A 27,316-nucleotide genomic window follows, 5' to 3' on the forward strand; every position below is an offset into this window, starting at 1 on the left:
GGCCAGGAGGAAGCAGGGCCCCCTCCTCGGGGCGGGGAGGGGCCGGCTACGCATTTCAGGCCCCTTTGAAAGTCACTCGGTCACCCCCTCCTTTGCTGCCGCAGCCTCAATGGGCTCCTCGGAGGTATTTAACCTTCTTCCCAGGAACTGAAAGTGATACACCACGCAGTGGCCTGGACAGCCACTTGCCTGTCCCGAGGGCAGCTGGACCTCCGGGAGCGCATGAGGCTGGCCCCTTCCAGCCTCTCCTGGAAGAACAGTTTGCAGATGGGAACACTGAGGTTCAGGGAAGGGGACTTTCCTCCCAGCTCTGCCATTCACGAGCTCTGTGGTATTTGGAGAGACTTTGCCTCTCTGAGCCTCAGATTCCTCAGCTGTGAAATGGGGATAAAAATGTACCTGCTTTGGGCCGGGCGCGGTGGCTCACGCTTGTAATCCCAGCACTTTGGGAGGCCGAGGTGGGCGGATCACGAGGTCAGGAGATCGAGACCACGGTGAAACCCCGTCTCTACTAAAAATACAAAAAATTAGCCGGGCGTGGTGGCGGGCGCCTGTAGTCCCAGCTACTCGGAGAGGCTGAGGCAGGAGAATGGCGTGAACCCGGGAGGCGGAGCTTGCAGTGAGCCGAGATTGCGCCACTGCACTCCAGCCTGAGCGACAGAGCGAGACTCCGTCTCAAAAAAAAAAAAAGAGTTCGTAAAAATGTACCTGCTTTGGGCTGGGCGCAGTGGCTCATGCCTGCAATCCCAGCACTTTGGGAGGCCAAGGCGGGTGGATCACTTGAGGTCAGGAGTTTGAGGCCAGCCTGACCAACATGATGAAACCCCATCTCTACTAAAAATACAAAATTAGCCCAGCGTGGTGGCGGGTGCCTGTAATCCCAGCTACTTGGGAGTCTGAGGCAGGAGAATGGTTTGAACCCAGGAGGTGCAGATTGCAGTGAGCCAAGATTGGGCCACTGCACTCCAGCCTGGGCAACAAGAGCAAAACTCCATCTCAAAAAAAAAAAAAAAAAAAAATTGTAACTGCTTTGAATAGGAGGATTTTTTAAAAAAAAAAGGTACCTGCTTTGAATAGGAGGATTTAATGAAATCATGCACATAAAGCGCTTTGCGCAGAGCCTGGCACATAGAAGTGCGCCGTACATTGTGGCCATTAATGGCAGCCTAAGGAAGTGGGTTTGACTTGATACTCGGACCTCCAAACGGAGCTTGCTCCTCTCTGGAGGCGTGCAAATAGAAGAGCCCACAAAGGATTCTAACAATTCTAACCCCTCTCCCCAGCCCTGCAGCCTCGCTGCCTGCCCTTACTTATTTATTTGAGACAGAGTCTCGCTCTGTCGCCCAGGCTGGAGTGCAGTGACATGAGTGCTCAGCTCACTGCAACCTCCGCCTCCCAGGTTTCAAGTGATTCTCCTGCCTCAGCCTCCCGAGTAGCTGGGGTTACAGGTGCCCACCATCACGCCAGGCTAATTTTTATTTTTATTTTTATTTTATTTTATTTTGAGACAGAGTCTTTCTCTGTCCCCCAGGCTGGAGTGCAGTGGCGCGATCTCGGCTCACTGCAAGCTCCGCCTCCCGGGTTCACGCCATTCTCCTGCCTCAGCCTCCCGAGTAGCTGGGACTACAGGCGCCTGCCAACACGCCCGGCTATTTTTTGTGTTTTTAGTAGAGACGGGGTTTCACCGTGTTAGCCAAGATGGTCTCGATCTCCTGACCTCGTGATCCGCCCGCCTCGGCCTCCCAAAGCGCTGAGATTACAGGCTTGAGCCACCGCGCCCGGCTAATTTTTGTTTTTAATATAGAGATGGGGTTTCATCATGTTGGCCAGGCTGGTCCCGAACCCCTGACCTCAAGTGATCTGCCTGCCTGGGCCTCCCAAAGTGCTGGGATATAGGCGTGAGCCACTGCACCCGGCCTGTCTGCCCTTTTTAAACCTGCCCTGGACTTCCAGCCCTCTACATGTGGTTGCTCCCACCATCTGGAACAATCTTCCTTGAAAGCCCTCCCTGACCAAGATACGCCCAGCCTAGGTGCTGGATTAGGTGCAGCTAAGCACACAGCCTTTGCTTCTTTACTCACCATCCCCCTCTCTGGAGATGGTGGCTCCCTGAGGGCAGATCTGGGACCCAGGTCTCTATCTTGCTCATCTGGCAGTTCCCTGCCCTCCCTGCACAGGGTAGGCCTTTAGAATTTGCTCCATAGGGCCGGGTGCGGTGGCTCACACCTGTAATCCCAGCACTTTGGGAGGCCGAGGCGGGCGGATCACCTGAGGTCGGGAGTTGACCAGCCTGACCATGGAGACACCCCGTCTCTACTAAAAATACAAAATTAGCCAAGCGTGGTGGTGCATGCCTGTAAGCCCAGCTACTCGGGAGGCTGAGGCAGGAGAATCGCTTCAAACCGGGAGGCAGAGGTTGCGGTGAGCCGAGATCATGCCACTGCACTCCAGCCTGGGCAACAAGAACGAAACTCCATCTCAAAAAAAAAAAAAAAAAAAAAAAAAGAATTTGCTCCATAGATGAACTTGCAGAGTGCTCTGTAAACTATAGGGCACTATATAAATGTCAGGAAATGCCTGAGAAACAGTAGCTATTTTTGTCAGTTAACTTCACAAGCATGTATTAAGCACCTGCTGCATGCATGGAGACGACTTACATGGCCATGGTTGAGGTATGATCAGATGCAGACCCAAGAGGTGAAGGGGTCACAGGCCCACCAGTCCCTGTCCATCATGGAGGGGCTGCGGTGGGGTCCATTGCAGAAGTGGGAAACTTAGCCTAGTCTAAGTGGGGTTTTAACATCTAAATATATCTCCTTTTTCTCTTTTAACTACCACGCATTGAGTGGACACCAGCACCAGGCCCAGTGCTGAGATTTTCGTGCATGATCTCATTGAATTTTCACAACTATCCCAAGATAGGGAATCCTTGACCTCCATTTACAGGAGAGGAAACTGAGCCTTAGCCTGGCAAGTGGTAGAGCTGGGATTTGGATGCAGGCCTGTCCCACTCCAGAGCCAGAGCTCTTCACCACCACTGCATACTGCCTTCGGGTGACTGTGTTCAACCTGGAGGAAGGAATGCCCCGCTCTGGGAGCTCCTTCTTCCCATTGTGGAGAACTCACTACTGAGCGTTAAAGACACAAAGCCGCACTGCCAACCAAATCCAGGTCCTTGGAAACCCGACCAAAGGCCCTCGGAGGCCTGTCACAGGGTCCTCTAAGTTGGGAACCTGCTTGCGGGTGAGGTGGGAATCAGCCTCTCCATGCTTCCCTCGGCTAAGGGCCAGGAGTGGATTCTCCAAGCTCCACACGCCCTCTGCTGGATACACTCAGGCACGGCAGCTATACCTGCCACATGACTCCACTCAGCACCGCTCCGCAAGGCCCCCTACTCCAGTTCTGCTTCTGCATGCCAAATTCTCCCAAGACAGGCACTGGATTCCTTTGTCTTTCCAAATGCACTTCCCCAGGAGGCACCCCAGCTTTCAGCCTGGCTACCCTCCGCCTGCACTGTCAGCTGCTGACCCGGGGCGTGGCCAAGGCAGCTTTGCAGGCATGCGTGGAATGGAGGCTTTCTGGCTTTCCCCGCCTTCTGCACCAGGAGGCAGGGTGGTGTGGCAGGAAGCGGATGGGCTCCATTCCAGCCCTCTCTACTTGCTGCAAGACGTTGGCCATGTAACTGAAAACCTCCAAGTTCTGGTTCTTTCCTTAGAAAGCCCATAGTGGAGATAAAGGCCCAGGGGCTTGAACTGCTCACCGCCCTGGGCTGTGCTGGAACCCCTTCCCATTGGGCAGTGAGTTTCCAGCCTGGGTGTGACTCCTCCATCGGGGCCTGGGAGACAGCTGGCTCTCCACTGGCACTGCTGGTGGGAGAGCTGTGTTGACTGTTCCAGGAAGCTTCCCTGGCCTCTGTCCGGGCTGCCAGGCAGCCTTGCTTTGGCTCTCACTGCAGCCCCCACCCCTGCAAATCTTTCCCGCTCCTAAACAACTGGGAAAATGCCCCTCAGGTGGAGTCAGGATCCTGCCCAAGGTGACAGTTTCCCTTCAAGCCCCTTACTCGTGATGGCACTTTTAGCTTCTGAATCCTCTTAACTGAACTGATGAATCCCATTTCACAGGTGAGGAGACTGAGTCATTTCCCCAAGGCCACACACTTAGAGTGACAGAGCTGGTTTGGAGTTTCAAGCCCACACTGTCAAACACCTTGCCAGACTCACACGGGCACTGCCCCCGGCTGAACCAGCACATTGGAGGCAGGGGCTGCGGCATCTTACCTGCCACACCCTCAGCTTAGATGAGTGAATGAACAGATGAGGTGGGTAAATGGGCCAGGGGGTTGTCGTGGGGGATCAAGCAGGCCACAGTGGGGCTGTGGGGCTCTGGGGTCAGGGTGGGCTTGGGTGGTTTGCACACAGGCTAGGAGGACTCAAGGCAGAATTTATTGGCCCCTGAGCCCCCTCCCCCATTCCTCCTCCCCACATAGCCAGGCCAAGACCGAGATGGAGGTGACACAGACCCACAAAGACTGAAAGGCCCTGTCTGAGGGATAATCAGGCAGCCACCCAGGGAGGAGGATGGGGGAGTGGGGAGAGACCAGAAGCGTGGTCCTGACCTCCTGCTGTAGATGGGGCATCAGGGGCCACCTACAGATGTCAGGTCCTCTCCTCCCCTCCTGGAGGTGGGGGTGGAGTCCAATGAACTTGGGCAGCTCTGGGGCTACGATTCTCTTTGGCCATCGGATGGATGCTACTACTGTCCCTGCCCACTCTGTTGACTTCCTGAGTCTGAGGACTTCTGCTCTGGTTCCATTTATAAGCTCCCTGCTCTCTGGGAAGGGCTTGGTGACCTCTTGTCCTCTCCCTACCCTGACCCAAGACATCATCCTGAGAAAACCCGTCAGTCTCAGCCTGGGAACCAGAGGGCCTGCCCACCCCAGAAGACGTAACTTGGACATGAGACTTTCACAGAAAGCCTCTGGAAGGGTTGGGGAGGCAGTGAGTCACTTGGCAGTTTTGGATGGAGGCGCAGCACCTAAGGATGGAGGTGCCAGGCCCTGCTTGCTTTGGTCTGGCCTTGTCCAGGACCCCTCTGGGGCGGGACCTGGGGCTCCGGATCCAGCATCCGCCGGCCCTCAGAGGGATGGGGGGAATCACAGCTTCTCCTCGCCTGCCTGGATGCGGCTGTAGGCCTCTTGGTCCAGAGGGACGTAGCGGCCCTTACGGGCATCTAGATAGAACAGCGGGTCTTTCACGATAGCTGGGTCAAAGCCCTCCTTCCGTAGCTCTGTCTTCTGGAACTTGTAGGTCCCTGGGAGAGCAGGGAAGAAGACTCAGTGCAGGGCAGGGGCCTGAGCTCCCAGCTTCCCAACCACCAGTGCTGAGGAAGGCAGGGAGCAGGGCTGGAGGACAAACAGGGGAGGGAAGTGGGGGAGGAGGAGGCACAACCCTTTACAGTTTGCAAAGAATGTTCCACCTATTACCTAAAGTAATAGAGCAGCTGTGGCAAAGTTGGGGCATGGGGACAGCTGCTAGTTACCCACCCACCCCTACTTTGCAGATGGAAAAAAAGGCCTGGAGAAGGGAGGCTATTTGCCTAGTGTCACATACTGAGCGACAGCAGAGTGGGGACCAGAACTGAGGTCTTCTGACTGTGATGTCTCCCTTTGAGTACCTAGCAGGTAACAGTGTGAGCTTATTTCATCTGTACATCAGCCCCATAAGGCAGGTGCTCAACCGTATTCTCTGGATTCTAACATGGACGTGCTTGCAGATTTTAACATGTCTCAACTAGTATAATTAGCAGCACATATTTTCTTACTCGTATATAAAGTATTCATGGTATTTTTTTCTTTTTTATTGAGACAGGGTCTCGCTCTATCACCCAGGTTGGAGTGAAGTGATGCCATCTCAACTCACTGCAACCTCCACCTGCCGGCCTCAAGTGATCCTCCTACCTCAGCCTCCCAAGTAGCCAGGACTATAGGTGTGCACCACTGTGCCTGGCTAAGTTTTGTAATTATTTATTTATTTATTTATTGGAGATGGAGTCTCGCACTGTCACCGGGGCTGGAATGCAGTGGCTCGATCTTGGCTCACTGCAACCTCTGCCTCCCGGGTTCAGGCGATTCTCCTGCCTCAGCCTCCCAAGTAGCTGAGATTACAGGCGCCCACCACCACGCCCAGCTAATTTTTTGTATTTTTAGTAGAGATGGGGTTTCACCATGTTGGTCAGGCTGGTCTCGAACCCCTGACCTCACATGATCCACCCTCCTCGACCTCCCAAAGTGCTGGGATTACAGGCGTGAGCCACTGCGCCTGGCCAAATTTTGTATTTCTTGTAGAGATGGGGTTTCGTCATGTTGCCCACCCAGATCTTGAACTCCTGGGCTCAAGCGATCTACCCGCCTCAGCCTCCCAAAGTGCTAGCATTACAAGCATGAGCTGCCACGCCTGGCCGCATCTTTCAATCAATGGTATTAATCCTGTACAGATGAGAAGACTGATGCTCAGGGTGGTAGAAATGGGACTGGAACCTGGATGAGACAGACTACCAAAAATAGCTGCAGACTCCTCCCCTCCCTGCACACACACCTCTGCTATGTGGCTTTGGCACTTCTCCTGGCAAGAGCTCAACTTTTTCAACCTCCATTGGCCTCAATCTGGACTGGCTTTACAACTTGCTTTAACCAACAGAAGGTGGTAAAAGCAATGTTGTAGGAGTTCTGGGTGAGTCTAGGCCCCGGGGGACCTTGCATCTTCCACCTCTACCTGCTTGGGGGTGCCCTGGGGCTAGTCTAGCCTTCCAAAGGGTGAGAGGCCATGTGGAGCAGAGACGAGCCATCCCAGGTGAGGGCCCAGACCGGCGCCGTCCAATATGACCTCATGTGGCTATTTACATTTAAATTATTAAACAAGGCCGGGCATGGTGGCTCACGCCTGTAATCCCAGCACTTTGGGAGGCCAGGGTGGGTGGATCACCTGCGGTCAGGAGTTCGAGAACAGCCTGACCAACAATGCAAAACCCCATGTCTAATAAAAAAAATACAAAAATTAGCCAGGTGTGGTGGCACGTGCCTGTAATCCCAGCTACTGGGGACGCTGAGACAGGAGAATCACTTGAACCCAGGAGGCAAAGGTTGCAGTGAGCTGAGATTGTGCCACTGTACTCCAGCCTGGGAGACAGAGCAAGACTCCACCTCAAATAAATAAATAAATAAATAAATAAATAAATTTAAGTTAATTAAACAAAATTTAATCCCAAAGTGCTGGGATTACAGGCCTGAGCCACGGTGTCCAGCCAGCAGCCACCTTTCAAGTGCTCAGTAACTCTGCCAGGTTAGTAGCTATTGTGTTGGACAGCAGAAACCTAGAACATTCCCATCGCTGCAGAAAGTTCTGTTGGACAGTGCTGCAGAAGTAAGCAGCCGAGAGCCAGACACGTGGGTGAGGCCATCTAACTGCCTCCTGCCCCAGCTAAGTTACTAAGTGATGACAACTCTTTTTTTTTTTGAGACGGAGTCTCGCTCTGTCGCCCAGGCTGGAGTGCAGTGGCACAATCTCGGCTCACTGCAAGCTCCGCCTCCCGGTTCACGCCATTCTCCTGCCTCAGCCTCTCCAAGTAGCTGGGACTACAGGCGCCCGCCACCACGCCCGGCTAATTTTTTTTGTATTTTTAGTAGAGACGGGGTTTCACCGTGGTCTCGATCTCCTGACCTCGTGATCCACCCACCTCGGCCTCCCAAAGTGCTGGGATTACAAGCGTGAGCCACCGCACCCGGCCGATGACAACTCTTTCAGTGACCCCAAAGCAAGGTCAACAGAAGAACTGCTCAGCTGCACTTAACCCCTAAATTGCTTACCCACAGAATTATGAATAAAGTGGTTGTTTTGAGCCATTTTGGGGCAAGTAAGTTTGGGGGTAGTTTGTTCTGCAGCAAAGCCCATCTGAAATACAAGGTCTGAGAGCCTCCCTGCCTTTCCTGGACAGAAGTATGGTGCTGCTCAATCCTCCGGAAGCTCACAGTGTTGGCCATTAGCCTGGCCACAGTGTCTCCATCCTTCAGAACCACACTGAAGTCCTAAATCCTCCCCGATGCTTTAGGCACTCCAGGTACCCACTGTCTGGCAGAAGCCACACTGGCTAGGGAGTGCCCACCATCAAGGCAGGACTGATATGATGACAGTGTGGGAGGTGGCCAGGAAAATGTGCTCCAAAGGGTGAGCAGCCAGGGAGGGCCCAGAAGAGGCACCAAGGGCTGAGGAAAGCAGGGGCAGGTATGGGCATGAGCCTCAGCATTTCCTGCATACCAGGGAACTCTTGAGAGCCACCAATGGGCCAACAGATAGAAAGACAGTGCTGCCCTGTGGGCGACTGCAGGCCCGCTGCCCACCTCCCACCTGGACAACTGCAACAGCCCCTCCCTCGTCTCCCAGCTCCCTCAGGGCTGCCTGCAATCCTCTCCCACTCTGTACACTGCAGCCAGAGAGCTTTGTAGAGCATGAGTCTGACCAGGTTCCCACCTGCTGAGATGCTTTTTTTTTGAGACAGAGTCTCACTCTGTTGCCCAGGCTGGAGTGCAGTGGCATGATCTCAGCTCACTGCAACCTGTGCCTCCTGGGTTCAAGCAATTCTCCTGTCTCAGCCTCCCGAGTCGCTGGGATTACAGGTATGTACTACCACACCCGGCTAATTTTCTTTTTTTTTTTTTCTTTGAGACAGAGTCTCACTCTGTCTCCCAGGCTGGAGTGCAGTGGCACGGTCTCAGTTTACTGCAACCTCCACCTCCCAGGTTCAAGTGCTTCTCATGCCTCAGCCTCCCAGGTAGCTGGGATTACAGGTGCCCATCACCATGCCTGGCTAATTTTTTTTTTTTTTGAGACAGAGTCTCACTCTGTAGCCCAAGCTGGAGTGCAGTGGCGTGATCTCAGCTCACTGCAACCTCCACCTCCGGGGCTCAAGCGATTCTCCTGCCGCAGCCTCCCAAGTAGCTGGGACTACAGGTGCCCAACACCACACCTGGCTAATTTTTTTGTATTTTTGGTAGAGACGGGGTTTCATCATGTTGCCCTGGGTGGTCTCAAACTCCTGAGCTCAGGCAATCCATCTGCCTTGGCCTCCCAAAGTGCTGAGATTACAGGTGTGAGCCACCATGCCCAGCCTAATTTTTTTATTTTTTTATTTTTATTTTTTGTATTTTTAGTGGAGATGGGATTTCACCATGTTGGCCAGGCTGGTCTCGAACTCCTGACCTCAAATGATCCGCCCACCTCGGCCTCCTAAGTGCTGGGATTACAGGCGTGAGCCACCACGCCCAGTCAGCTAATTTTTATGTTTAGTAGAGACGGGGTTTTTTTTTTTTTTTTTTTTTTTTTCTTTTTTTTTTTTGAGACGGAGTCTCGCTCTGTCGCCCAGGCTGGAGTGCAGTGGCGCAATCTCGGCTCACTGCAAGCTCCCCCTCCCGGGTTCACGCCATTCTCCTGCCTCAGCCTCTCCGAGTAGCTGGGACTACAGGCGCCCGCCACCACGCCCGGCTAATTTTTTCTATTTTTTAGTAGAGACGGGGTTTCACCATGGTCTCGATCTCCTGACCTCATGATCCGCCCGCCTCGGCCTCCCAAAGTGCTGGGATTACAAGCGTGAGCCACCGCGCCCGGCCAGAGACGGGGTTTTGCCATGTTGGGCAGGCTGGTCTCGAACTCCTGACCTCAAGTGATCTGCCCGCCTTGGCCTCCCAAAGTGCCGGGATTACAGGCATAAGCCACTGCGCCCGGCCTTGCTGAAATGCTTCTGTGGCTCCCTACTGCCCCCGGGACAGTCCCAACTCTTACCCTGGCCTGCAAGGCCCTGGGCTTCTGGCCCCTGCTGGCTTCTCTCCCACTTCATGCCACTGCCTGCCCCTCTCACTTGGCTCCAGCCTTGGGGGCCCCCTTTCGTTCCTCCAGCACCCAAGCTCCTTCCTGCTTCGGGGGCTTTACAGTGTCTATTCTTGCAGCCTAGAGTGCCTCTCACTGCCATAAAGTCCTTCCTTTCATTCAGGTCTCAGCTGAACCATCCCCTCCTCAGAGGAGCCTTCTAGTCATCCCAAGCGTCCCTCCTTTTTGCTTTCCTATCAGCTTGCTCTGTGGTTCATTTTTCTTCTTTTTATCTGTTTAATCTGATCACAGATTACATGGTCGATTCTTTACCTTTGGAATGCCTTGTCCTAGGCCAGCCTCTCTCCTGCTCTAAAACTCCAAGAAGGCAAACGTCCAGAGCTCACCACCCGTATCCCGAGGCTTAGTGCCGTGCCTGGCACCTAATATGTGTTCTACTAAGGAACAATGTGTGTCTTCTCTGCCAGCCCCGTCTGCTCACCTCTACATGGGCAGGTCACTTTACCAACTGCTCGGCCAGGCTGTGTGCAGAGGTCAAATAACAGCCAACCGGGTCTTTCCAGAAGGAAACGGGAAGGGACCTGGGATTTGAGAGCTGGAGCAGGGGCGGACACACCTGTTTTGTGCAGCTCACGCAGGAGGCGCAGGAAGATGGGGCGCGCGTACAGGGGCAGTTCCTTCTCCAAAACCTGAGCAAAGCGCTCCAGGTCACAGTTGCCAGTGGGGCTGGCCACGGCGGCCATTCCGGCCCGGCCCTCGGTTCCTGGGGGTGGCAGGGTAGACACTGAGCAGCTGGCAGTGCCCCTGGGTGGTGCCTCCCTACCCACACCTTGCGCCTGCCTGCACATACCTGGCACCTCGACACCATACACGGCCACGTCAGCCATGTCCAGCAGGCGGCTGAGTGTGCCTTCCACCTCGGTGGTGGACACGTTCTCACCTTTCCAGCGGAACGTGTCCCCAGTGCGGTCTCGGAAGTACAGGTAGCCCAGCTCGTCCATCACCAGCACATCACCTAGGGAGGGGCCGGATGAGGCAGGGCTGGGCCTGGCCAGCTCTGAGTCCAGGGCTGAAGCCAGGGAGGCTTTGCTGGAGCCCAAGGATTTGTTTGACCACAGGGGCCAGGACTGGGAGAGTCCTGGGAAGGTGTCCTCTGGAGGTGGGAGAAGGTCCCCTCCTCCCCTAACCCTCAGGAAGGGGCTGTGAAGGGCTGGGAACCCACCAGTAAGGTAGGCCTGGTCTCCCTTCTTGAAGACGTCCTTGGCAATCTTCTTGTTGTTGGCGCCCTGGTTGAGGTAGCCATCGAAGCGGCGCAGGGGGTCTTTCTGGATGATTCGGCCCACCAGCTGGCCTGGCTCACCTGGGGTGGGGAAGGAAGGGTCAGATCTGCCCTAGGCCGCCTCTCCCACCCGTCCCGTCACCAGGTGTACCCCGCGTCTTTTTTTTTTTTTTTTTTTTTTTTGAGACGGAGTTTTGCTCTTGTTGCCCAGGCTGGAGTGCAGCGGTGCAATCTTGGCTTACTGCAACCTCCACCTCCTGGGTTCAAGCAATTCTCCTGCCTTAGCCTCCTAAGTAGCTGAGATTACAGGTGCGTGCCAACAGGCCCAGCCAAATTTTTTTTTTTTTTTTTTTTTTTTGAGACAGAGTCTCGCTGTTGCCCAGGCTGGAGTGCAGTGACGCAATCTCGGCTCACTGCAGGCTCCGCCCCCCGGGGTTCACACCATTCTCCTGCCTCAGCCTCCCAAGTAGCTGGGACTACAGGTGCCCGCCATCTCGCCCGGCTAATTTTTAGTATTTTTAGTAGAGATGGGGTTTCCCTGTGTTAGCCAGGATGGTCGCGACCTTGTGACCTCATGATCCGCCTGCCTCGGCCTCCCAAAGTGCTGGTATTACAGGCGTGAGCCACCGCACCCGGCCTGCAGCTAATTTTTTTTTTTTATTTTTTAGCAGAGGCCGGGTGCGGTGGCTCACGCCTGTAATCCCAGCACTTTGGGAGGCCGAGGCGGGCAGATCATGAGGTCAGGAGATCGAGACCATCCTGGCTAACACGGTGAAACCCTGTCTCTACTAAAAACACACAAAAAATTAGCCGGGTGTGGTGGCGGGCGCCTGTAGTCCCAGCTACTCGGAGAAGCTGAGGCAGGAGAATGGTGTGAACCCGGGAGGCAGAGCTTGCAGTGAGCCGAGACCGAGCCACTGCACTCCAGCCTGGGCGACAGAGCGAGACTCCATCTCAAAAAAAAAAAAATTTTTTAGCAGAGATGGGTTTCATCCTGTTTGCCAGGCTGGTCTCGAACTCCTGACCTCAGGTGATCCACCCACCTCGGCCTCCCAAAGTGCTGGGATTACAGGTGTAAGCCAACACTCCCAGCCTGTACTCTGCATCTTGATCTGATTTGAGTCATGCTGCTTGCCACAGAAATGCCCCACCCTCCCCCAGCCCAGGAGCTCATCTTGGTAGGTCGGACACACTGAGCCAGTGATGTCTGTTCTCGAAACTGATGGGAGGATGAACATAGGTCAGGCTCCTCGGGGACAGCCTAACAAAGCCAGCGCCCCAAGCCACCCACCCAGAGTTTTATGTTCTTTATGAAACATAATCCTCAGGCCAGCCCCATGTGCGGGTGCTGCCATGGGCAGTTTGTAGATAAGGGGACTTAGGCACAGTGAGGCTGAATACTCGCCCATGACACAGAGCTAAGGAGCTGAGCCAGAATCAATCTCAAGCAGCCTGGACTCAGGGTCATTTGGAGTCAATATGAAAATGAATGAATGAGGCCAGGCATGGTGGCTCACACCTGTAATACCAACACTTTGGGAGGCCGAGGTGGATGGATCACTTGAAGTCAGGAGTTCGAGCCCAACCTGGACAACATGGTGAAACCCTATCTCTATTGAAAATAGAAAAACTAGCTGGGCATGGTGGTGTGTGCCTGTAATTCCAGCTACTCAGGAGGGTGAGAAAAGAGAATCGCTTGAGCCGGGTGCGGTGGCTCAAGCCGGTAATCCCAGCACTTTGGGAGGCCGAGGCAGATGGATCACGAGGTCAGGAGATCGAGACCATCCTGGCTAACACGGTGAAACCCCGTCTCTACTAAAAATACAAAAAATTAGCCGGGCGTGTTGGCGGGCGCCTGTAGTCCCAGCTACTCGGGAGGCTGAGGCAGGAGAATGGCGTGAACCCGGGAGGCGGAGGTTGCAGTGAGCCGAGATCGCGCCACTGCACTCCAGCACGGGGAACAGAGCAAGACTCCCGTCTCAAAAAAAAAAAAAAAAAAAAAAAGGGGGAATCGCTTGAACCCAGGAGGCAGAGGTTAGAGTGAGCCGAGCTCACGCCACTGCACTCCAGCCTGGGTGACAGAGTGAGACTCTATCTCAAATAAAAAAAAAAAAAGAATGAATGAATGGACTGATGTACAGATAGAATGGTGAATGAATGAATGAATGGATGGATACACAAATAAATGAGTAACTTGTAACCCTAAGAGCAGAGCTAACTGATGGCCACTGGTCAGAACAGGGCTCCCCATCCACACACGCCTGGCCTCCTTCCTTCCCAGGCCAACCCCTCCCTCTCTGACCCCGAAGTGGCAGACCTGGCTGGCAGGGAATGCAGACACCGTCAGGCCCCCGGATCAGCTCCATGGTGTCCTCGTTGACACGTACCAACCGGATAGGGTACACGAAGGACAGGATGCGGCTATTGAAGCCACAGGCCCCCACCTGCGAAGGCCAAGACTTGGGCCTGGGCTCTCTCACCATGGGCCCAAAACTGGACAATGAGAGGGAAGTGGGACTCCAGCACCACACTCTCACGCTGGAACTCTGCCCTCCCCTCTGCGTCCAGTGCCTTCCGTGGGCCATCCCTGCAGCAGCCTCGCCCATCCCCAACCTGGCCGCACCTGGCTGTCGAAGTTGCCCAGGCTACAGTTGCACTCCGTGGCCCCGTAGAACTCAGCCACCTGGGGTATGTGGAAGCGGCTGGAAAAGTTGGTCCAGATGGACTGCCGGAGGCCATTGCCTAGTGCCATGCGAACCTGGTGCTGGTTTTCTGCCTCCCGCGGTGGCTGGTTCAGGAGGTAGCGGCACAGTTCACCAATGTACTGCACAATCTGGGGATGAACTTGGTGTGATTCGAGGCTCCAGAGGCTGCCCTCACTACACTAGGATTCTCCTGATCCCTCAAGCCCCTACTCTCCCCAGGGGCTGGCCGTGCCATCCTTTCCCTCTCCGGGTCTCAGCCTCCCCATCTGAACAATGGGAACTTTGCCACAAATGAGCCCTTTGGAATGACTGGCCACCTCAGCTATAAGACAGATGCCCCGAAGTGTAGTTGGGAAGAGGGTAACTAGGGGAAAGGGACAGCTCACCCTTCCTGCTCTGGCTCACCGTGCAGTTGTACTTGATACAATCGTCCCAGAACCGGGAGGCTGAGAACTTCTTCCGAATCACCACCGTCATGCCATGCAGCAGGCACTGGCCGATTCCCACGATGTTTCCTGGAGGCAGAGGGATGGCCCCTGAGGGTCAGCGAGATGAAGACCCTCCCCGGCCCCAAATCAGTGACACTGCCATCCAGCCAGGCAGGCTTGCGCTGCCCTGCAGGCTTCTGCACCTCACATCTGCCTGCCTTGGGTGACCTCCTCCAAGAAGCCTCCCCAGCTTCCATCACCAGGCTCTTCCCTGGTGCTGCACTCTTGCTCCCTGCCTCTCTCCTACACTCACATATACAACCGACTCTAAGCACCTGGAGGGCAGGAGCTATATTTATTCAAGCTCTGTCTTCCCTTAAGCCCCTACAAACAAGCAGCAATGCCATGCATATCTGTGGAAACAAACTGAAATGAGACAGGCCCAGATGCCCCGTGGGACACTGCCACACACACTGTGAGGCTGGTGTGCTCATCCTTTTTTAAATTTAAAACAACTTTTTTTTTTTTTTTTTTTTTTTGAGACAGAGTCTCGCTGTCGCCCAGGCTGGAGTGCAGTGGCACGATCTTGGCTCACTGCGAGCTCCGCCCCCCGGGGTTCACGCCATTCTCCTGCCTCAGCCTCCCGAGTAGCTGGGACTACAGGTACCCGCCACCTCGCCCGGCTAATTTTTTGTATTTTCAGTAGAGATGGGGCTTCACTGTGTTAGCCAGGATGGTCTCGATCTCCTGACCTCGTGATCCACCCGCCTCGGCCTCCCAAAGTGCTGGGATTACAGGCGTGAGCCACCGTGCTGGGCCAAAAGTTTTTTTTTTTTTTTTTTTGAGATGGAGTCTTGCTCTGTTGCCCAGCCTGGAGTGCAGTGATGCCATCTCAGCTCACTGCAAGCTCCGCCTTCCAGGTTCATGCCATTCTCCTGCCTCATCCTCCCTAGTAGCTGGGACTACAGGTGCCCACCAGCATGCCCAGCTAATTATTTTTTTCTTTTTTGTATTTTTAGTAGAGACGGGGTTTCATCGTGTTAGCCAGGATGGTATGGATCTCCTGACCTCGTGATCTGCCCGCCTCGGCCTCCCAAAGTGTTGGGATTACAGGCGTGAGCCACCACGCCTGGCCTAAAACAAAACTTTTTTTAGAGACAAGTCTCACCATGTTGTCCAGGCTGGCCTTAAACTCCCAGGCTCAAGTGATTCTCCTGTCTCAGCCTCCCCAGTAGCTGAGACCACAGGCATATGTACCACGCCTGGCTAATCCTGTTTATTTTTATTTTTAAATTAAATTAAATTATTTATTTTGAGACGGAGTCTTGCCCTGTCACCCAGGCTGGTGTGCAATGGCACGATCTGGCTCACTGCAACCTTTGCTTCCTGGGTTCAAACCATTCTCCTGCCTCAGCCTCCCAGGTAGCTGGGATTACAGGCACCCGCCACCAAGCCCAGCTATTTTTTGTACTTTTAGTAGAGACAGGGTTTCACCATGTTGACCAGGCTAGTCTCGAACTCCTGACCTCGTGATCCGCTCGCTTCAGCCTCCCAAAGTGCTGGGATTACAGGCATGAGCCACTGCGCCCGGCCTATTTTTATTTTTTTTTGAGACAGTGTCTCGCTCTGTTGCCCAGGCTGGAGTGTAGTGGCGTGATCTCAGCTCACTGCAACCTTTGCCTCCCAGGTTCAAGCAATTCTCGTGCCTCAGCCTCACAGGTAGCGGGGATTACAGGCACACGCCACCGGACCCAGCTAATTTTTTGAGACAGTGTCTCGCTGTGTTGCCCAGGCTGGAATGCAGTGGCATGATCTCAGCTCACTGCAACCTTTGCCTCCCAGGTTCAAGCAATTCTTGTGCCTCAGTCTCACAGATAGCTGGGATTACAGGCACACGCCACGACACCCAGATAATTTTTTTTTTTTTTTGAGACAGAGTCTTGCACTGTTGCCCAGGCTGGAGTGCAGTGGCACGATCTCGGCTCACTACAAGCTCCACCTTCCGGGTTCATGCCATTCTCCTGCCTCAGCCTCCTGAGTAGCTGGGACTACAGGCACGAGCCACCATGCCCGGCTACTTTTTTGTACCTTTAGTAGAGACAGGGTTTCACCGTGTTAGCGAGGATGGTCTCGAACTCCTGGCCTCAAGTGATCCGCCCGCCTTGGCCTCCCAAAGTGCTGGGATTACAGGCGTGAGCCACTGCACCCGGCCTAATTTTTGTATTTTTAGTAGAGATGGGGTTTCGCCATGTTGGCCAGGCTGGTCTCGAACTCCTGGCCTCAAGTGATCCGCCCGCCTTAGCCTCCCAAAGTGCTGGGATTACAGGTGTGAGTCACTGCTCCTGGCCCAAAGCTGTGTGTTTCTACTGCAGCACACTGCCTGATGGGGGTGGGGTTCCTGGAGACCTGGCAGGTGCTGGAGGCTGTGTGACAACCCTAGAGTTACCTGCTGAGTGGTAGAGGGGGAGGCAGTCATAGACGATGTCACTGGGCCGCATGCGGAATCCATAGTACACCAGGGCAGCCATGCGGTAATACCTGGGAGGGCACAGGGCCAAGGGCTGAGTGGGCCCTAGAAAGGCAGAAGGAGGCTCCCCAGCCCTGCCTGTGCCTACCCCACCCTGGGCACCTGCCCCTTACCTGCTGTGCACCACGATGGCGGCCTTGGGCAGCCCTGTGGTGCCCGATGTGTAGATGTAGAACAGTTTATCTAAAGAAAACAGACGCGAGTGGCTGTCGGGAGCAGCTCAGGGCTGGGCACAGGGTCACACCGATGGACACCTGCAGGTGTACACCCTTCAACACCTATTCCCATCACACCCTTGCTAGGAAGCCTGTTCTGATAACCTCAGATACCATTCAGCTCTAACACCAGCATCCATTCCAACAAATATTTCCTGGGCCCTTGCTCTGTGCTAGGCCCTTGTGGAGAGAGACATCAGTGAGTAAGATGGGCACGGGCCTGGCCCTCTTGGCAGTCACAGCTTAGTGGAAAAGTCAGATGAGGACACAGGCAATTCCAATACTAAGCAACAAGTGCCAAGGGAGGAGGGCACAGGACCTGTTGAAACCCAGTAGCTACATTCGGCCCAAGCTTGCAGGAGGGGAGGTGGTGCCAGGTGGGCTTCCTGATAAAGGTGACACCTGCCCCAAGTCATAGAGCACAGGGAGGCATTAGCTGCAGGAAGTGGGGTGTTGAGGTAGCTTCCGCACTGCTGAGCATTGATCTGTCCCACTCTGCAGCCCTTGACAGGGATTGCCACGTTAGAGTTTCTATGCGAGGTTCAGCCCTACCAGACTTGAGGTTCCCTGGAGGTCAGGAACTCCACAGGAGGACTCCACGTGTTTAGAACACCTGCCGAGACACCTCATGCTCTCTGGCTGCCTGTTGTTTGCCAGCCCTAGGCACTATGAGGGCACCGGGGCAACCCAGCCAGAGTCCCTGCCCTCAAGCAGCTGACAAATGCACCCAAGAGACCAGATTCACATACAAGAGAGAAGTTAAACAGTGCTGATGACAATGACCAGTTACTGAGCCCCTCCTGCCACACCCTAGCTTCAGGACTGGCCCCACTGTATTTTTTTCAACCCTCAAAGATACCCCATAGAGTAGGTTCTGTTACTGTCACCAGTTTTATGGTTGTGGGAACTGAGGCTCCAAGGGCAGGGCAGGTGTCAGGGTTCACACGAAGGAAGCAGTAGAACCAGGATATAAACTCGGATCTGACTCGACAGCCCAAGCTCTGAGCCACCAGGCAATGTGGCTTCACAGGAAAGGGAATGAGAAGAGCAGAAGAACCAGGTAGGCTACAGTATAAAAGATGAGGGGTGAGAGGCTCAGGAAGGCTGCCTGGAGGCGGGGTCAGGGAGGCAGCACAGTGCTGGGAGAGGATCACAGCTGGAGATCCGGAGGTGTCCTGCACTGAAGAGGCACTTGATGAATATTCAAAGGGTCTTGCTCCTCACCCACCCTCCCACCCAACCCCAACCAAAGCCCAGATCGGGCAGGTTCCTGGAGTCCACAGGATTCTGCCCATTAGGCATCAATGAAGGCTTGTTCAACAAATCAGACTGGACTTTGTGAGCTCCTGTGTTCTCAGTCCTGTATCTGGCACTGTGACACACATCAGCTCATGTCACCTTCACAGTAACCCTGGAGTGGCCCAGGTTTACTGTCACCATTTTCCAGACGGAAAAAGGGAGGTGACGTGACACGTTCTTGGCACATGGCAAGTTTCCAGAAAAGCCTCCTTCTGGCACTGAGGCCAGTGCTCTGTCCAGGGCCCGTGTGAGAGCCCCTCTATGGGGAGGGGACGGAGCCCACCTGTGAAGCCCTTGTCAGGGCAACTGGGCAGGTGCTTGGGAGCATCTTTCAGCAGAGGGTCCAGGTGTTCTGTGCTTGTAGGCACCGCATTGGGCTCCCAGGAGCCAGAGCAGAAGAGGCTGAGCGAGGGGTCCAGGCTGGCATGGATCTCACAGATGGCTGTGGGGAGACAGGGCAGTCAGCAGGCAGGCCAGAAAACCCCATGTTCCCAGGGACCTCTGCTCTCAGCAGGACTGGCCATGTTGTTGAGGAAACTGGCTGGGTAGGAGGAGAGGCAGTGAAGCAACTGGCCTTCAGTGTTGACAGGGGCACTGGCAATGGTTCTATTAGCCACGGGCTAACCACAGAGTAGGCCCGCTTTACCTGCATTCCCTGATCTGTGAGCCCTGGGAAGGAGGGACCATTGACAGCCCCTCTTACAGATGAGAAGACTGAGGCTCTGAGAATGAGAGGACCTGCTCACAGCTAGAATGTGCTGGACCTGGCATGCAATGCCAGCTCTACCTCACATCAAGGTATGGGCTCCCACCCACTATCCCGCACTACTTACTCTGTGGGGCAACAGATAGAAGGGAGGAATGTGGGTCAGAGGCCAGTGGCCCTCCATCCCCTTCCGAGAGTGGGAACCTTCTTTCAGGCTCCCCTGTGCACTGCACAGACATCACATAACCACCCACCCGGGCATGGAGCAGTGCTGGTCGGCTTGGCCCCACCTTCCTGGCTTCCTCTTGATTTGCCCAACCCTCTCTTCTTCCCTGGCTGCCTTCTTCCCTGGCTGCCTTCTTCCCTCTCCCCTTTCAGCACCATTTTTTTCTTTCCTTTTTTTTTTTTTTTTTTTGCTTTTTTATTTATTTATTTTTTTTTGAGACGGAGTCTCCCTCTGTCACCCAGGCTGGAGTGCAGTGGCGCAATCTCGGCTCACTGCAAGCTCCGCCTCCCGGGTTCACGCCATTCTCCTGCCTCAGCCTCTCCGAGTAGCTGGGACTACAGGCACCCGCCACCACGCCCGGCTAATTTTTTTGTATTTTTAGTAGAGACGGGGTTTCACCGTGGTCTCGATCTCCTGACCTCGTGATCCGCCCGCCTCGGCCTCCCAAAGTGCTGGGATTACAAGCGTGAGCCACCGCGCCCGGCTTTTTTTGCTTTTTTAAATAGAGACAGGGTCTCACTATATTGTCCAGGTAGGTCTTGAACCCCTGGGCTCAAGAGATTCTCCTGCCTTGGCCTCCCAAAGTGCTGGGATTACAGGCATAAGCCACTGTGCCTGGCCCCCTTTCAGCATCTTTTTTTTTTTTTTTTAAGACAGAGTTTCACTCTGTCACCCAGGCTGGAGTGCAGTGGCATGATCTCGGCTCGCTCGGTTCAAGTGGTTCTTGTGCCTCAGCCTCCTGAGTAGCCGAGATTACAGGCGTGCGCCACCATACCTGGCTAATTTTTGTATTTTTAGTAAAAACAGGGTTTCACCATGTTGGCCAGTCTAGTCTTTAACTCTCGAGCTCAGGTGACCTGCCCTCCTCGGCCTCCAAAAGTGCTGGGATTACAGGCGTGAGCCACCGTGCCCAGCCCCCTTTCAGCATCCTAATGACTTCCCTAATCATTATCCCACAACCACAACAGTGTGGGGAGAAAAAACAGAGTGCTGTGATCAAGCTGAAGATGAAACCCCAGTTCTACCACTTACTAACCGTGTGACCTTGGGTGAGCTCCTCACAAACCCCTTTGAACCCCAGGCTCATCATCCATAAAACCAAGATCCCTACCTCACCTGGTCTTTATAGAGATCAGAGCTGCTCTTGGAAAGCAGCAACCTCAGTACTTTGTAGGTGCCCAATGTGGCAGCAAATAAAATGCAGGCTCTGTGAGGAAAGTGGGGAATTAATTTTGTTCCCATTTTACAGATGAGCTAGATACGGCCTAATTAGTCACAAGGATGATTACCATTGTACTGAGGGGCCACCTAGCATCAGCCATGTTGCTAGTGCTTCAGGTGAAGTATCTTTTTTTTTTTGACACATAACCTCTGTCATCCAGGCTGGAACGCAGTGACATGATCTCGGCTCACTGCAACCTCTGTCTCCCGGGTTCAAGCGATTCTCCTACCTCAGTCTCCCGAGTAGCTGGGACTACAGGTGCCCACCACCATGCTCGGCTAGGTTTTTTTTGCATTTTTATTAGAGATGGGGTTTCACCATGTTGGCCAGGCTGGTCTCGAACTCCTGATCTCAAAGCTGCCCACTAGGCCTCCCAAAGTGCTGGGATTTACAGGCATGAGCCACCACACCTGGCCTTTTCTTTTTTTTTTTTTTTTGAGATGGGGTCTCACTCTGTCTGCCAGGCTAGAGTGAAGTGGCACAATCATCACTCACTGCAGCCTTGACTTCTTAGCCTTAAGTGATCCTCCTGCCTCAGCCTCCGAGTAGCTGGGACTACAGGTCCATGTCACCATGCCTAGCTAATTTTTTTTTTTTTTTTTTTTTTTTGAGACGGAGTCTTGCTCTATCACCCAGGCTGGAGTGCAGTGGCCCGATCTCGGCTCACTGCAAGCTCCACCTCCCGGGTTCACGCCATTCTCCTGCCTCAGCCTCTCCGAGTAGCTGGGACTACAGGCGCCCGCCACCACGCCCGGCTAATTTTTTTGTATTTTTAGTAGAGACGGGGTTTCACTGTGGTCTCGATCTCCTGACCTCGTGATCCGCCCGCCTCGGCCTCCCAAAGTGCTGGGATTACAAGCGTGAGCCACCGCGCCCGGCCTGCCTAGCTAATTTTTTAAAAGCTTTTTTTAGTAGGCCAGGCGTGGTGGTTCATGCCTATAATCCCAGCACTTTGAGAGGCAGAGGTGGGTAGATCGCTTGAACTCAAGAGTCTGAGACCAGCCTGGGCAACATGGCAAAACTGAGTATCTACAAAAAATGCGAAATTTAGCCAGGCATGGTGGTGCATGTCTGTGGTCCCAGCTATTCAGGAGGCTGAGGTGGAGGGACTGCTTGAGCCTGAGAGGTCAAGGCTGCAGTGAGCTGTGATTGCACCACTGCACTCCAGCCTGGGTGACAGGGCAAGATCCTGTCTCAAAGTTTCTTAGTAGAGACAGGGTCTTACTATGTTGCCTAGGCTGGTCTCAAACTCCTGGGCTCAAGGGATCCTCCTGCCTTGGCCTCCCAACGTGCTGGGATTACCGGTGTGAGCCACTATGCCCAGCCTGAAGTACCTTTTTGAAAACAGTATGAGGTAGGAATGACGGGTGAGGAAACCGAGGCTCAGAGAAATCAGTCCCTTTCCCAGGATCTCGTTTACTCGTGGCACTGCCTAAGCTGTCTGACTCCACTCTGTGCCCTTAACCACTGACCCACACAGCCTCGGCAGGGCTGGAAGGGAGCTGTGGTCTGTGTAAGATCCCATGGGGTTCCTGCTTGTCCCCCGCCCCCTTGGGGCTCACCTGAGGCCATTTCACTGCCAAAGACAAGGGCCCGTGCGCGCGAGGTGGTGAGGCAGTGGAGCAGAGCATCCCGCCGCAGGTTGGTGTTGATGAGGGCCGCCTCCACACCGAGCTTGGCCATGCCCAGCCATAGGCCCACGAACTCATTGCGGTTCTCCATGAAGATGGCAGCCACATCGCCCGAGGCCAGGCCCCGGGCCTGCAGGAAGTTGGCTACACTGCTCGAGTACTCATCCAGCTGGCGGAAAGTCCAGTGGGTATCTGTGCCCTCGAAGATCAGGGCCGTCTTGTCGGGGTGGCGCCGAACGGTAGAGGCAAACAAAATGGGCACTGTCCGCTGCTCCCGCAGGCACTGTCGCACCTTTGCCTTCACCTTCAGGAGCACCAGGCCACCACTGTGTGCGAGCAAGAGAGGGTGCTGTGCCTGCCATGGTTAGGAGTGAGGGGTCCTGACACCCTACCCCAGGCTGCTGTCTCGCCAGCCTATGCTTCATGAGCCAGACCCCCTACAACACTTCCATCTCCCGGCTCCTGCTGGGAACATGCACCCTCTCACCGATGCCTCTCAATAACACTGAAAGTTCGTATGATTCCCCTCTCCCCTTACACAGAAGGAAATCAAGGCTCTTGTGGTGCCATGGCCTGCTCAAAGCTTCAAGGATGGAGGGTGGCTGAGCTGAGATTTGAACTCTAGGCCTCTCTGGCTCCAGAGTTCAACTCCTACCCTTTCAGCCTGCTGCTCCAGCAGAAACCTCCTAGGTCTCCAGAGCTTCCTGTAAAAGTCCAAACTCCTTGTTTGGGGCCTCCCACAGTCCAGCTGCTCCCTCGGCCCACCATGACCACAATAAATAATGAATGAGTTTGCTGGTCTGTCCAGTATTCCTCCCTGTGAGCCTAGCTGGGATAGGCTTCTGTCTTTTTTTTTTTTGAGACAGAGTCTGGCTCTGTCCCCCAGGCTGGAGTGCAGTGGCACCATCTCGGCTCACTGCAAGCTCCGCCTCCCGGGTTCACGCCATTCTCCTGCCTCAGACTCCCAAGTAGCTGGGATTACAGGCGCCCGCCACCACGCCCTGCTAATTTTTTTGTATTTTTAGTAGAGACAGGGTTTCACTATGTTGGCCAGGATGGTCTCGAACTCCTGACCTCATGATCCGCCCACCTCGGCCTCCCAAAGTGCTAGGATTACAGGCTTGAGCCACCGCGCCCGGCCAGGCTTCTGTCCTTTTTTTTTTTTTTTTTTGAGACGGAGTTTGCTCTGTCATCCAGGCTGGAGTGCAGTGGCGCGATCTCGGCTCACTGCAAGCTCCGCCTCCCAGGTTCCCGCCATTCTCCTGCCTCAGCCTCTCCGAGTAGCTGGGACTACAGGCGCCCGCCACCACGCCCGGCTAATTTTTTGTATTTTTAGTAGAGACGGGGTTTCACCGCGGTCTCGATCTCCTGACCTCGTGATCTGCCCCTCCCAAAGTGCTGGGATTACAGGCGTGAGCCACCGTGCCTGGCCAGGCTTCTGTCTTATTCAACACTCTGTCCCCTGGGTCCTGTGCCAGGCAGAGTAGATGTTCAATAAGTTTGTGGTATCACTTGGCAACATCCCACTCCTGCCACCTTTGTTTTTGTTTTTTTTTGAGATGGGGTCACACTCTGTCACCCAGGTTGGAGTGCAGTGATGTAACGTCAGCTCACTGCAACCTCTGCTTCCCAGGCTCAAATGATGCTCCCACCTCAGCCTCCCAAGTAGCTGGAACCACAGGTGCGCACCATCATGCCTGGCTAACTTTTTTGTATTTTGGCAGGGACAGGGTTTTGCCACGTTGCCCAGGTTGGTCTCGAACTCCTGAGGTCAAGTGATCCACTCACTTCGGCCTCCCAAGTGCTAGGATTACAGGTGTGAGCCACCACGCCCAGCCCTGGACTCCACGCCTTTGTTGCTGATGCTGTGCCTTCTGGTTGGACTTATCTCCTTCTACCACCACTAAGGCACCTCTCAAGTACAGCCGCTTTTTCTCCAGGAGGCCTTCTCTGATTCCCAGGGTTCTGGCTGGAGGCTGTTTCTCCTTGCTCCATGCTCCCACAGCTACCACCCTTCCTGGTGTGCCACTCCATGCCTTCTTTTGCAATCAACCGAGATTGACAAATGCTGAGCTGCCTGTGCGGGGTGTGGGTCACTGAACTGGGGGCTGGGACACAGCAGTGAGCAAGGCTGCACCAGGGTCTCTGCCCACATGGCACTGCCAGTTTACAGATGTGCCGTGTCCCTTTCTTTCTCCTGACCAATTTGGGCTTGGCAGATGGGGTCTGCCTTATTCCTCTCTGGACCCCAAAGCTAGCCTGGCACCTAGTAGAGAACAAGCGGGAATAGGTATTTCTGGTACAGGATGTCCCTTGGGGCATACCTGGCTTTCTTTGGGAAGCACGTTATCCCAGACATCTGAGTAGGGGCCCTGCTCTAGAACTCAGTGCCCCCTGTGCCATCTCGCACCCCTGCCAACCTGAGGGCAGGGCCTTTCCCCAAAATTCCTCTTTACCCTTTCATAAACTTACAGAATCCTCAGGACCCCTTGCAGATGTCTCAACACACTTGGTGTTCAATGTATGTCCTAGGCCAAGCCTGCCCAAGGCCTGAGAGCCTCAAGTTAGGGAGATTCCCTGGGAGAAGGCTTTGACCTTGAAGATGGAGGTACCAGGTATTATTGCCAGGGGAAGGGTGTGGAGCAGAGGCTGCTGTTCTGGAACTCAGCTCAGCTGCCCTGTGCTGGTAGAGACCATGAGGTCTGGCCTGGGGAGATTTGGGGGACCAGAAGCTCACTGTAGTGTGACAGACCACAAGAAAGGCTGGGCCAGGTACTCACAAGATATCGCGCCTGATGGTCTTGATGAAGACCCGGATGAAGCGCCAGCCGCCAGATCCCAAGTAGAGGAACAGCAGGGAGAATCCCACCTGGGTCCAGGGCAGTTTCAGCACCAGCTTGGAGAATAGCAGCACTCCCACCAGAGAGGCTCCAAGCAGCATTGTGGCCTGCGGACACAGGGCAGTTAAGTGGACCCAAACACCCATCCCTCCAGGTCTCCTACTTCCCAGCCCAGACAGCCAGGCCACTGTGATCCCAAGGGGACAGCCTGTGGTAAGGCTTAGCCATACTGAGTTGGGGAACTGACCACAGGGGTCCCTTTCCAGGCTTGGCCTAGAAGGGGCAGGCTAGGGGCTTGGCACTTGAGGTGAAGAATTCCAAGAGTGAGAAGCAGGAGGCTGGTTCTCATCTCATAGTCCCATCTCTGCCCACCATTCTCCAAGTGACCTTGGGCAAGACCCTTTCACATTTTAGACCTTAGTCTCTGCTCTCTGTGCAATGGGTGGAGTGAGACGTGTTCTAAGAGGCTTTTCTAGCCAAAACAGGACAGTTCACTCTTCTAACATCCAGGGTCCCTAAACCAGATGGCCTGGGGGTGGGTACTGACTTAAGAGCCTCTGGCTTGCCGGCAGTGGTGGCTCACACCTGTAATCCCAGCACTTTGGGAGGTTGAGGCAGGCGGATCATGACGTCAGGAGTTCGAGACCACCCTGACCAAGATGGTGAAACCCTGTCTCTACTAAGAATACAAAAATTAGCCGTGCATGGTGGCACACACCTGTAACCCCAGCTACTCAGGAGGCTGAGGCAGAAGAATTGCTTGAACCCGGGAGGTGGAGGTTCCATTGAGCCGAGATTGTGCCACTGCACTCCAGCCTGGGAGACTCTGTCTCAAAAAAAGAAGAAAAAAAAGTCTCGGCTGGGCGCGGTGGCTCACGCCTGTAATCTCAGCACTTTGGGAGGCCGAGGCGGGCGGATCACAAGGTCAGGAGATCGAGACCATCCTGGCTAACACCGTGAAACCCCGTCTCTACTAAAAATACAAAAAATTAGCCGGGTGTGGTGGCGGGTGCCTGTAGTCCCAGCTACTCGGGAGGCTGAGGCAGGAGAATGGCGTGAACCCGGGAGGCAGAGCTTGCAGTGAGCTGAGATCGCGCCACTGCACTCCAGCCTGGGTGACAGAGCGAGACTCAGTCTCAAAAAAAAAAAAAAAAAAAAAAAAAAATGGTCTCTAGCTCGACTCCCCACCCAGAACCCAGAGAGGTTCTGTGGATGACCAGGCCAAGTCAAAGGGGCAGCTCCCTTGAAAAGGAGCCCTGCTCGGTCCCTGCCCATAGGCTCAGGCATCGCAGTGCGTCTGCTGGTCGATAGAGGGCGACCCAGAAAACGAGTTAGAGCCTGGAGGTGCTTGAGAGGTGACCGCCCAGGGGGCAAAGCTGATTGAGGGAGGCGAGGAGGACCTTGAAGACACCACCCCCCCAACACACAGACACACACTGTCACTCGGATGAATCTTTGGGGTCTAGGGCTTAGGGGAAGGCGAATGACTTGACTGTGCTTCAGGGGCTGGGTTGAGCTAGGACTCTAGGGTTCTATTCCTGGAGCTTTGAGGACTTGCTCAAGGGGACATCTGATGGGACTGTTTTTCTCCGGGTTTTCCTGTTCTTGGGAGTAGATGAAGGTCACGAATGTGAAATGGCCTGAGAGCCTCCAAGCCAGGATAAGGGAATGGTCTGGACCACAAGAAGCCCTGGGACACCATCTCCCCCTCCACCTCGCAAAAAGCAAAAGCCGGGGGCGGGGGAACTGAACCAGAGTCCTCAACCCCAACGCCAGGGTCCAGGGTCCTCACATCTCTGGCCTCACATAGCCCGCCACAGCAGAGGGGCAGGAACCTGTCCTGGAAGGCTGGGGCAACAAGAGGCCAGAAGAGGGTGACCAGTTCCCTCGGGCCCCTGTCCCGGGTCACGCGTACCGCCCTCGCCCCTAGACAGCAACGTAACAGTGCGTCTGTCGGGGAAATAGCGCCGCAGGGCGCGCCCCCCACCTGGGGTCCGCATCGCCACCTCGCCCGACTCGGCCCAGCACATTTCCCCACCCGGGAACCCACCAGCCCCATCTGTGCTCACCCGGCGTCGGCTCCGCTGCGCGGCGCCCCGTCCAGATGCGGCCCGGTTGCAGCAGCGTAGACAGCGCGAGGGGCATTAGCCGCCCCTGGGCGCACCGAGCCGGGTCTCAGCAGGGTTTAGCCGGCTCTGCGTCCTGCATGGCCCGGCCGCCCCGCCAGCCCCGCCCGCCGCCCGGCCCCGCCCGCCGCGCTCCTCCCCCGCCCGTCTCCCGCACCCCAAACCGGCTGTGCCGGGCCGCAGGACCGCCTGCCGCACCTTAGCCCCGGCCGGCAAGCCACAGAGCCGGCGGCGCAG

At 54.9% G+C, this 27,316-nt stretch overlaps 1 protein-coding gene across 2 annotated transcripts; it reads right to left on the reverse strand.

Annotated features, from left to right (window-relative positions):
* Positions 1 to 4,420: 4,420 nt before the first annotated feature.
* On the reverse strand, positions 4,421 to 27,316 carry SLC27A4 (solute carrier family 27 member 4). 2 transcript variants are annotated; one of them, XM_055270918.2, is made up of 13 exons: positions 27,023 to 27,316; positions 24,894 to 25,060; positions 22,045 to 22,439; positions 18,612 to 18,770; positions 16,928 to 16,997; positions 16,734 to 16,825; positions 14,265 to 14,374; positions 13,778 to 13,987; positions 13,472 to 13,598; positions 11,098 to 11,235; positions 10,726 to 10,890; positions 10,492 to 10,638; positions 4,421 to 5,310 (listed from the first exon to the last, which is right to left on the reverse strand). In XM_055270918.2, exons 2-13 carry the CDS (start codon positions 25,052 to 25,054, stop codon positions 5,153 to 5,155), a joined length of 1,932 nt encoding a protein of 643 aa, XP_055126893.1. In that variant the 5' UTR covers positions 25,055 to 25,060; positions 27,023 to 27,316; the 3' UTR covers positions 4,421 to 5,152. The 2 variants fall into 2 exon arrangements, with proteins under 2 accessions (XP_055126893.1, XP_055126894.1); XM_055270919.2 differs by lacking the exon at positions 27,023 to 27,316 and adding an exon at positions 25,672 to 25,772.

The sequence above is a fragment of the Symphalangus syndactylus genome, chromosome 3 (assembly GCF_028878055.3).
Source record: "Symphalangus syndactylus isolate Jambi chromosome 3, NHGRI_mSymSyn1-v2.1_pri, whole genome shotgun sequence".
Taxonomy (NCBI): domain Eukaryota; kingdom Metazoa; phylum Chordata; class Mammalia; order Primates; family Hylobatidae; genus Symphalangus; species Symphalangus syndactylus.